General features: G+C 30.2%; 1 protein-coding gene across 1 annotated transcript in view; it reads right to left on the reverse strand.

Moving 5' to 3' along the window:
* Positions 1-260: 260 nt before the first annotated feature.
* LOC129313959 (U-box domain-containing protein 52-like) overlaps positions 261-12,183 on the reverse strand; it is a 30,333-nt gene continuing 18,410 nt past the window's right edge. Inside the window, 13 exon segments of the mRNA XM_054957343.1 lie at positions 261-775; positions 1,302-2,045; positions 2,525-2,953; positions 3,649-3,750; positions 4,106-4,429; positions 4,516-4,697; positions 4,959-5,102; positions 5,105-5,148; positions 5,302-5,423; positions 5,504-5,625; positions 6,193-6,264; positions 6,267-6,376; positions 7,068-7,312. Of these exon segments, the coding sequence (XP_054813318.1) occupies positions 593-775; positions 1,302-2,045; positions 2,525-2,953; positions 3,649-3,750; positions 4,106-4,429; positions 4,516-4,697; positions 4,959-5,102; positions 5,105-5,148; positions 5,302-5,423; positions 5,504-5,625; positions 6,193-6,264; positions 6,267-6,376; positions 7,068-7,312 (2,823 nt within the window). The 3' untranslated portion in view covers positions 261-592.

Genomic DNA, 12,183 nt, shown 5'->3' on the forward strand with positions numbered 1-12,183 from the left:
CTCAAATGACCGAGAAAAGAAGGGGAAAAAAATTCCGTACAAAATGGAAAATGACACAAAGTGGCACAAACTTTTTCTATTATTACATAAAAGACCCAAGAAGTTTGGTAACCCTTTCAAAATTTAAAATAAAATAAAACCAAATTTTTACTTTTCAGATTATTCAAATTCTAAACCTTCAAATTAACTTCTGGCATAAATTTTACTAGGTCACTACTCTTTATTTGTCATGGAACTAAAACAATTAAATAACATATCAATTAAGAGAAAAATTAAAAAATTTATGTAATTTAAAATTTAAGATAATTACATTACCTCTCTGTATTTATAGATTAAAAGCAAGTGGAAATTAGAAAGTGATGCACCTACACTATCTTTCAGTCTGTGCTACATAGATTGTCTCTCAAAATTTTGACCAAGAACCAAGTACATCTACTAACAAAACAAATTTATTTACACTTCAGAGTAGACCTCACTAAGCTAACAAAACAGCCAGATCAAAATCGCACTACATAAAATTTTATTACACAATATCATATAGCACAGTAGAAATTAATGTCAAAACCAGCATTGACAATGGCTGAAGTTGATATCATTTTCCTCCAGACTTCCACTCCATGATTGCTGATAGAAGTGTGTAATTAGGGATTAGATTCTTATGAGGAATTTCCACATTAGTCATTGGTGATTTGTCGTTCTCTTGAAGCCATGTTTCGATCGCTTTGCGATCATATGTATATCCATCCGCAGCAACACAAGGATCATCCATCACATCCTGTATGACACAAAACATACGAACCATTTCATACAACTTCAAAGAATGGAAAATCAACTATCATTCAAGCCAACCGATCAACTGGACAAAATTTATAAAAGCAAGAAGTAGTAACTGTTGAAAACCATGAACACAATGTTAAAGGATGAAACCCTAGACTTATTTTCATGGTGGTGTTGCTTGCAGCTTTTCATTCTCATTTTGATCCTTCATGCTTCGAAGTCCACCAAACTAGTACCATCTGTAAAACACTGACCTTGCTAATGAATCTAGTGACATGGCACTTATTTTGTGATGTACTAATCAAACTAAACAAGCATTGGCCAACATTAGCTTGATTAGTTGGAATTTGATGATGCCACGCAGTAGATCTATATGCAAATTTAACAATTTTCCAATGAAGGGACTAGTTTGGATGGATTTTGAATTCGGTAGGAAGGCCCAAAATGGATATAGTTAGGTCACCTGTACTTTCCAATTGCACCATAGATAGTCAAATATTGTCAATATTGAATTTTTTGACTACCTGAAGTATTGGGCAAATAAAATGAGCAGGAGGTTTTGATTTAACACCAAGACTGGAACTTTGGGCTCTGTCAGCAACTTCTTTCAATCGTTCTAGTGCAGGAATCACATGATCTAAATTTGGTCGGTCTCTGCGACGGAGTTCAGTACAGCTAAGGCCCAATCGGGCTAAGTCCATTGTCTCCTGAAGTGGCCAATTCCCTGCCTCAGGGTCCAATATGTCTGCGAGCTTACCATCATCAACTGCTGTTTCTACCGCATGAGTGAGTGCTATAGCTGGTTTTGCTGTCAATAATTGTAAGATCACCATTCCAAAAGCATACACATCGGATTTTGGAGATATCAACCCGGTCCTTTGATACTCAGGATCGATGTAGCAGAGGGTCCCAACAGGCTCTGTCTCCTTGTACATGGTAGAGGAGACATCTGAATTGAGAACTGTAGAAAGACCAATATCACCAATCTTGCTCACTAAGTTACTGTCAAGCAAAATGTTTGCTGGTTTTAAATCACGGTGGATGATGGGTGTTGGCTTCGAGCTGTGAAGAAAGGCAAGGGCTGCGGCTACTTCCCATGCAATCCGATACCGCTCATACCAAGGAATCGGGGCAGAGCCATTTTTCCGGAATAACCGGTCCTCCAAGCTACCATTCTCCATATATTCATATACAAGGCATCCATTATCAGGACATGCACCAAGAAGGAGCAGCAGATTAGGATGACGAATTCTGGACAAGATCTCTAGCTGCAAGCAAACATAAGATGTTAGTACACGAAAGTAGTTTTGTTATGCATCACACAGTCGCATATTTCTAAATTTCTATTCTTTCATTTGCAAATATCATTTCTTTGAGTTTTTTTTTAGCACTCATTATCAGTAAAGTTTGTTCAAGGCCCGAATTTCACTTTGAAAATGGTGGTACAAGGAAGGAAAAATCATGGACGTCGGCTATAGCATGCCTTCACCACCTGTACTAATTTGATTGAATCAGTGGAATAATCTTCCAAGTAAATATTGTTGACCTGAATTTTGTAAGCTCAACAAATAAACATCTTACTTACATAAGAAAACAACCTAACAAAAACAATGCGAAAATAAACAACCAGCAATCTGTAGCCTGTTTCACAAAGATCTCCCTAATACCATTATGTAAATATGCTTTTTACTTGTATTAAGAAAACTATATTTTGCATATCTATTGTTTTGTTTATTAAGTTTCATACCTCCTGTTGGAATTGCTTGCTGTTGTGGCTCCCTTTAGAGTGGAGTACTTTAACAGCTACAACAGTATGATGCAAATTACACTTGTACACTCTACCATATGCTCCCATACCGATTATCAGATCTTCAGAGAAGGATGAGGTGGCAGACACTATCTCGTCCCATGTAAACTTAAGGTACTGAGGCGCCGAACCAGTAAGAGCAGACTCCAGTTTCTCTTTCTCTCGTGCAGCACGGACAGCTTTCATTTCCATTTCTCTTCGTTCTGCAGCTTCTCTTTCAGTGCATTCTTTCAAATAATCAGCTTCTCTTTTTGCAGCTTCATACTTCTCTCTCTCTTTCCTTAACGATTCTTTTACCATCTCTTCTTTGGCAATAATCTCGTTGAATCTCATTAATTCCCCTGATCGTCTCTTATTTAAATCATTCAGCTGCTAAAACCAATGGAAGATATTAATGCGTTTGTCAATTGCAGGCCAGAGATGATGGGACATAGTAAGAAAAAGAAGACAACAAAACACATGATGAGGTAGGAAATAAAACATTAATCTTAACGCTGGACAAGATATGCAAAGACCAGTAAGTTTTTAAACCTCAATTTCCCAATTATAGAAAAGGGAAGGGGCAGCAGCGAAAAGGATAATAAAAGAAAGTGCTTATGGTGATTGAGAGAGAGACATCAGCAGCAGAACTTCAAATTGTCAAGCTCTTCAGATATAGCAATGTCAATATTAAATAAAATTAAATAAGATATCCAAAGACCCAGACAAATGCACGTAAATTTGTGTGTTTACTAATAAATTAACACTAATTCCTCAATAGAACCCTAAATTCCATATTGAAATGACTTCATAAACTAACCAAATAACATAATATGTAACATTCCCTTCAAACTGCATCAAAAAGGTAGAATAGCAGATAGAAAATACAGAACAATTCCTAGAATCCTGTGATCTTTTTTCTTGGGTAAGTTTTTGCAAAGACCCCCCTATTTCCTAGTTCAATTCAGAAAAAACAATGGTGTGGCCAGGAGGAAAAAATTTAGAAAAACCATATACTTACTAGCCAGCTGAAATGGAATCAAAAGTGAAGCAAATAATTTCAGGCTATAAGAAATTAATATTACCTTCCGTGATGCATCAATGTTCTCACTTTGAGCTATTGCATGCATTCCTTGGGCATGTCTTAGTTCAATCCTTAACTTTTCCAGCTCAAGACTAATATTTTCCTGATCAAACAACTGACACAATAAATAACTACATTTGTAAATGAAAGTTGCATCCAGCCTGTAGTCGCTTTAAGTAGTAGTAGATTTTCAAAAAAAAAAATTCCATCTGAAGGATTTCATATTGGTCAAAAACAGGCCTTGGCACAACATATTCTAGAGGATCAAGATGCAGAAAAAGTATAGCACAAGTCAACATAAAATATGACATATGACAGCATTTATGAAACAAATATTGCACATTTTTTCAAACTACCTCTAGATATGATAAGGCTAGTTCCAGATGTCACCATCACTTAGAGCAGGAACTGGAATCTAGTTCTAGCAAGTAGAAGGGGGAAAAAGAAAAAATGATTACCTGCCAAGCAGGTGAAGGAGATTCAGTTTCTTGTGGCACGTCGATGGTAGAATTTTCAACATGAAGCCAAGATTCTGTTTCTGATTTAAAGCTTTTGCAAGTAGACGCCCGACAGAGACCATAACCAATACTAGAATTTCTAGCAGACAAACTTGTAATATTATCCTCTGTTCCAATATCTAGGGACTGGCATCTAGAATGGTTAGATTCAATAAAACTAGGATTTGCACTTAGGACGGTCTGATTAAGAGAGGAAAGAGCTTGAAATTGCTGCTCCGTTAAAGTGGAATTTAAAGGACCATATGAAAGCAACTGTAGCAGAGTCTGCAAAACCAAAATTGTAGAGCATTAAAAATTTATTTTTATTATTATTGTTATTATTATGTTACAAAAACATCATGTTATTCTACCGCAAGGTAAAACAGAAGGCGATGCTTCATCATGCAATTCACAACTAAGATTTCCAAAGAAAATGTAAGCAAGCAATCAAAACCAAGGATGCTAGCATAGCACATACATGAACACTCAACATGAATTCCTATGACTACCACAACCACATAATATAACATAGGTGTATAAGCTACAGCATATGCTTCAGTACACGAATGCTGAACCAGCAAAGTTCTAGCAGGGCGTGAGTGCCTAGAGTTATTATATGAAGATGATGGCAATAATAACTTGTGCCCTTCAGTCATCAAGTTCTTCTATAAATTAGATTTAGATATTAGGAAAAAAAAATTTCAGAATTTTAGCATGATGAAGACAATCATTTGAGGCATAGTAATTAGAAACTTTGTAAGACATTAAGTATCCTAATAGTAAATAAATGTCTAAAATCTTCTAGGTAGGATACCTGTCGGAGAGGTGGAAGTGTAGTTTGATGAACTGGAGGAATCATTGGTTCCACTACTGTCATCTACTAAGCTCTCATCAATCTGTACATCTGACGGCCGTACAGAAGACAATTCTCCATTGGAAATAGCATAAACTGTACAAATCTTGGAGTACAAACTGATATTTTTGCAGCAATACCCTTAAGCTTGCTGAAAACAAGAAATAATTTAAAATGAAGAACGAAGGAGAAGTTTTAAAAAATTCAAAATGGAAAATAAAGAATAATAATCAGGAATTCAATTAAGAAGATTCTTAAAACAGCAGCCTAATTGCAATACAGATCAGAATGTCAAAGTATAGACCTAGAAAATAAGCTACGAGATGATGCCCCAATAACAAGTTTGGTCACAGCACCCTTGGCAATTTCTTCTTCTATTGCAGCTGCAACATCATCAGATTCGATCATCACCATATCTACATGCACCTGCAGCCACATAGTAGGATACAGGTCAGAAGCCACAATTCTAAATAAAATTTAAATCTCTATGGGATGCGATATTTAACCTTTCTCTGATCACACATTGTTTTATAGGGTAGAAGCATTTGACTTTTCTGCCACTCCACTTCCTTTTTGAAGGCATTTGCTACATCAGGACGCACTTGTGAAATAGGGATGAAATTTCCCACTGGAACAAAAAGATTTTCAGTTAGCATATAGAATTAGGTAGTTATTGTTTTTAATGTCTTTTCTTTGTAATATGTATAAACACTGTATGGCACTCAACGGTCCATGAAATCACATCTGATACTGAAAACTGTCTATTATTATCAATGTGATAGGGTAGGGTAAATTAGTTACTCATCTTTCTATGCCCATAAGATTGAAACGGTTGGAGGAGATAATTAGATACAAGGCTTAGAAAAGGACTTTAAAGTTTATGCTTATGTGGATATTAAAAAATAATAATGAGGCAGGTAAAAACAAATCCTCTTGATTGAGTACGGCAGAGAAGATGATAATGCAGATTACAATATATTTCAAAACTTAGACTTTAACAAATAGATCAAACCTTCTATATACAGATTGCTTCAAGATATAAGTGTAACTTTAGCATTAATTGTTTGAATTATAAATTCTATTTCTAGACTATATAAAAAGCTTTAAATTAGTAACATTATAAATTTCTACACTATTAAACTGATTTTTCCCTTAAGGTAATAGAAACAAGAAAAACAAAAGGAAATATATTTACTTGGTGTTGGAACTCCTTTTATACTGGCATGGACATGTATCAGCTTAAATATGATCCTCCCTTCAGGCACAACCTCTTAAGTGCCCACTGTAATATACTTTTGCTTTTCTTGCTACCATTGATAGCTACAGCAACAACTGAAGATGGTGCATGCCGTAATTTACTTTTTTTCTTCTGCCTTATCCTCCATCACTCTTTCCTTTGTTGAAGCGGTAAATTCTCTGAAACATGGCAAAAGAGATTATTTTCCTTTTTTAAAATTTCAAACGTGCTTTACCATCAGAGGAAATCAACAAGAGGCAGATAGGGGTTCTCTATATGTATATAACATAAAAGAGGAAAAGCAAACCATGCAACAGTTGAGGAAAACCAATAGACTCATCATAAGCACAAGCTAATTGATTAAGTACATAGAAAATATTACCAAATAAGTGTTAAGATTCATGTAATTGCAGACAAACATTTTCTACGAGAAGTTTTCTTCCTAGTTACTCCTATACAACATATTGACTTTCAATGAACGAACTATGCAAAAACAAAGAAAAGTATTAAAATCACCTAAAGGGAGAAAACACAGAATATAACAATACAATTTATTTGAGCGCAGAGATAAAAGATTTCCCAAGTTATATCACAAATAGCTTATTAAACGAATATTTAAATAACTGAGCTACACCTAAAAACCCAGGCGCACCGACAAACAAACAAAAAGAAATTGAAGACAAGTTATAATTCTCAAGTTATAAAGCGAAGGGATGAGTCAGAGATTCATAAGAAACTTCTACAGGTTAAAGATATCAAGAATTCATAAAACTCTAAACAGATTTTGAGCTAACCAATAAAAGCCAGATCGATTGAACGTTGAAACCAGCTACGGACACAAGACATTCCCAATCCCACCAACCATTCTCCTTCTACGAAACCATAGAAAAATATTCAAAATCTCAGAAGAGTTTGGGATGGATTCCGACGGAGGAGGAGGAAGAAGGAGCAACTTGAAGCTTGAACTCAAGGTTGCTTGTAGGTAATGCCCATATGGGTTATTATAGGGAAATGTCTCTATCTTCTTACTGGGCTTTCTGGGATTTGAAATTATCAGCTTCAGAGAAATTGAAACAAACTACATAAAACCAGTTTAACAACAACTAAAATTTGACATTTGTAGTGTTTCAGGTCCAGCTTTCAGCCAATCAGCGTCAAAGGCTCTTCTTCGTAGAAGGTCTCGCCGCCGGGAGCCAATGATAAACTTGTACTCATTGGTTGTGTTTGATTTAAAAAATTGTATCCTGTTGTCTGGACTTAACTGTTTCTAGAAAATCATAATATAATATTCAGAATGCTTGCGCAAGCTTGCTGTAGACTTAGAGCCGCGACTGATCAATGATCATGTTCATTTCTCTCCATATACTATTGAAAATTAAAATATCACCTATAAAATACTAGCTTAATAATCAATGATTAAAATATAATTAAATTTTAATAACATTAATTACAAATAAAGTATTTTATTAAATTAATTTTAATAATTTATCGGTCTAACTTGGTGGGTTAACTTAGATTTTTATATTATGTCCCCCCCTCCCTTGGTCTTTTGTTTCTAACTAAGAAAAAAAATGAGGTTAGTTAAGTCTGGATATTAATATGTTTAATAACCCTTTTTTTAATTACATATTTCTTTTTTTTTTGTTTAATAAGTCAATCATTTTTCGCCCTTTTGGATTCGAGTTTAGTTCCCAGGCGTGTCTTAAATTTGCTATATAATAAGACCAAAGAAAAAAAAAACAAAACTCTATGTTTTGTTTTGTTTGTTTTTTGGGTAAACGAAACTCTATGTTTTTAGTTGTTTAAAAAATTTACTTGATTTGAATATGTTTCTTCCCACCAACAATTACACTTTAACTCATAATAAAGTTTAGCAAAATAGCTAATACTTCATAACATAAGAAAAGAATATTTAATCCCTGTTAAAAAATATTTTCACATTTAATATATGATCATGCTTCTAATAAAATCATTTTCAACAAGAAAATATTATATATACTTCAAAAAATCACACTTTTTTTGTGACAATAGTCTTTTTTAAGTGTAAGTAGATAAATAAATCAAAATATACAATAAAGCTTAGATTATCTCACATTATTCATAGCAAGTCATACATAACATGATTTATCAATGAAAAATAAGTCTCATTTAAAATATATTATATTTTGTGCCTCTTGGGAAACCTAAATTAAATTATTTCCATTCTTATAATATTGTGTGCGAGAGAAAGAGATAGACAGCGTCAGCGTTGACTGTTGACTTGGTGTGGGCACTAGTCTACAGTTAAGATACTTTTTTTTTTCCCCTTGGGGTGCCTGAATCCAAAGTCAAAATAATGGCTAAAAGTTGAATTTTTGTGTTCTGGCATAAGACATTCAACATGTTTTCTTCCTGGTGAGATTCCTTGTTACTTTCTCTATTTAAAGATATAAAATATTTTTAATTAATTTTTATTTTTAATAAAATAATTATTTATTTTTAAATTAATTTTATTTTTTATATTTACCCCTATTAAATACCTTACAATAAATATAAAATTATGCATCAATAAGGACATTTAAAAAAAAAACATTGATTATACCTCCAAAAACTAAATATCTTATATTTTTAAATATCCAACTCTTTAAAAAATATTTTATATTTTTGAACGAATGAAGTAGTATTCATTATCTTTTCTTTTCAATGAAAACAATTTAAATATACATATTTTTTTTGGGCATTTTTTCCCCTCAGTTATTCATTCAAAAGTGTTGGGTACCAATGTGCCAAAAATTTATTTATGATGTAATTTTTATTTTAATATTTAAAAATGATGCATCTAATATGTTGTCAATAAAAAAATAATTTATTGTTAATTGACATATTACAAAAATGACCTAAAAAATTATAGAAAAGGATTCAAAAAATTATAAACAAGAACTCTATAGTAAAATTAATACTAACTAAGATTTTTTAAATTACAAGTAAGGATTTAGGTGTAAATATAGCCACAAAGAATTTTGTAAAGAGCTACTAGCATCTGCAACTCAAGTATGATATAATTTTGTAATGAAGTTTTAGTGTTCTAATAATTTTTTTTCTAATAATTGTTTGTTTTGAATACTTTTTAAATATTTTAAAAAATAAACATAAGAGGTTAATTTATATGCTTTCATTTTTACTTTTCGTAGTGCTCGAATTCACTTTAATAAGAATGGAAAAGGGTGCATTGTATTGTGGTTCTTGGAAAATATTAATTTTTTAATATAAAAATTGAAATCAACTAAAAATAAATAAAATAATGTATTTCCTCTATTTAAAAATGTAAGGCACTTTTTAAGGAGTTAGATATTAAAAATGTAAGGAATTTTTAGTTTTTTAAGGTGTAACCATTGCCTTTTTTTTTTAAAAGTACTCCTATTAATAATAACTTTATATTTATTGTAGGGTGTTTAATAGGAATTAATATGAAAAGATAGGGTTAGTTTGAAAGTAGATAATAATTTTATTTGGGGGTGATATTTAATTAAAAATGCCTTATATTTTTGAACAGAGAGAGTAATATATAAGAACTTAAGTATTCGAGCTATCTTAAATAAGCTTAAGGTGTTATAATCAGGCTTTACCATATGAGTTTTTTAAAATATTTGGGTATTTTATGCTTATGCCTAGCTCACCTAAATTATCAGCTCAAAAATTATTAGTGAATTTAATGTATTATAGGAAAAATTAATATGTAAGTCCTTATAATTTTTCTCAATTTTAAATTAAGTCTATGTAATTTATTTTGTTTTAATCAAGCTTTTGTAGTTTAATCCATTAGATTTATTAATTTCATGATTATTAAAATATTTGAATTTTTTAAAAATTGAAATTAAGAAATTTAATATTCTTATTATGTGGTTATATATCTTTAGAATTAATTATATAGATTTTATAATTCAAAATTATATAATTAAGTTATATCTTCTACATAATTTATATAATTTTAATAAAAATTTAATTAAAATGTAAACATTTTAAATCGAAATTTTTTAGATAAAAATATTAAACCAATTTTTTATAAACTTCAAAAATATTTGTGTCATAAAAAATTAATAATTTTAATCTTCAAGAATTAACATATCTAATAATTTAAATTATAAAATTTTAATTAAAATAAAATAAATTACATAGATCTAATCTAAATTGAAAAAAACGCGTTGGTGTTATTTGCATGGAGCGGGCCACACGTTTTCTTTTCTTTTATTTTTTTTATTGGAATTACTTTCCTCGCCTGAGGTTTGCCTTGTCAGCATTGAGAAAAAATTTCGACCATTCAAATTTAATATTTTAAAATTTTATTTTATATGCATCAAATAAAACATTTATAAAAATTATAATTTTTTTAATAAATTTGATCACTAATTTAACAATTCAAATTTAATATTAAAAATTTTATAAAAATTATAACAAAATCTAATATTAAATGTGTATAGTCCAAAATATATCTAGATAATTAATTTATAAAAATTATAAAATATTAATATTAAGAGAAAATTAATATTTTAGTTATTTAACTTTTAACTCACTTGTAATTCAATTCTTTGACTATAACCATTACGACTCAGTCCCTTAACTTTTACTTATTTATACCTCAATTTTTGAATTTTTGTTAGTTCTATTTTTTCATGTTAACTTAAATCTTATATTAAAAGTAAGAGAAGGGTATATAAGAATAAGATATGAGCACTTCTTTTATCTCTTTTATTTGATTAGGATAGTTTTAAAAAATTGAAAAATAAAAATTGAATTATAAGTGAGTTGAAAGTTGATGTACTCAATCATAACAAATCATAATTAAGGGATTGAGTCGTAATGAATCATAATTAAAAGATTGAGTTATAAATGAATAAAAAGTTGAAGAATTGAAAAATTAATTTTCTCTAATATTAAATTTAAATTATTTATATTAAATTTGGAACGTCCAAACATATGGACAGATTATTAAAATATTTTAGTTTAATAAATATAAAATAAAAATGAAAACGTTAAATTTTGATTCATCCATATTAAATCAGGATAAGGAGGAGAAAATCCTCACGGGGAAGCCGAGTCCTTGACTTGCAAGGGTTGAATTTCTGATACATCCACGCGGTTTCCAAGTACGTCGTCTGATTCATGCCCCTGCCTTCCATGGTCGTTGTCGTTCATGAAAGCATCTCAATCCTGACAATTAATTGTGTTATGACTCACTGTGTTTTTCATGGGGGGAAAATTTAGTGTAGATAGTGACGTGAGTGGACAATATAAATAAAAATTTAAAAAAGATAATGTAACTTTTAATTTTATTTCAGTTATCAATTTAATTTTTTAAATTTAATTTTTATTAATTCAGTTTTTTAAATTTAATTTAATTATTAATTTGATCTTTGTTGTTTAAAAAAATTATACTATTAAAATTTGTTAATATAAATAACAAAATATCGATGGAAGTCATGTTGATTGGTGAAAATAAATATAATTATATAGGAAAGAAAAAAACAGGCTTTGAAAATTTAAAAAACAAAAAAATATAGCACAATGTAATAGATTATATTAGTAAAAATTAAGTTAATTTTATGGTCAATTTGTTTTCATTTAGTTACATATATACATGATAAATCATCAATATACTTTACATATTTAATTATTTTGAAAGTCAATTAATGTTTTAAAATTTAAAGGATTCACATGATAATATAAGAAAAGATAAGAAATTAAATCAATAAAAATTGAATTTAAAAAATTAAATCAATAATCAAGGTAAACAAGAGGGACTAAAAGTCTCATTATTCCAAATTAAAATATACACATATGTTACTATTTATAAGTTACTTTTAACATGTTTCATTAAAATTAAAAAAACTTAACACTTATTAGTTTTATTTAAAAATTTAATAAATTTTTAAATTTATCCCTATTAAATATGTGTGAGTGTGAGTGTGGGGG

The sequence above is a fragment of the Prosopis cineraria genome, unplaced genomic scaffold (assembly GCF_029017545.1).
Source record: "Prosopis cineraria cultivar Desert tree isolate PC_DT_omini unplaced genomic scaffold, ASM2901754v1 PC6, whole genome shotgun sequence".
Taxonomy (NCBI): domain Eukaryota; kingdom Viridiplantae; phylum Streptophyta; class Magnoliopsida; order Fabales; family Fabaceae; genus Prosopis; species Prosopis cineraria.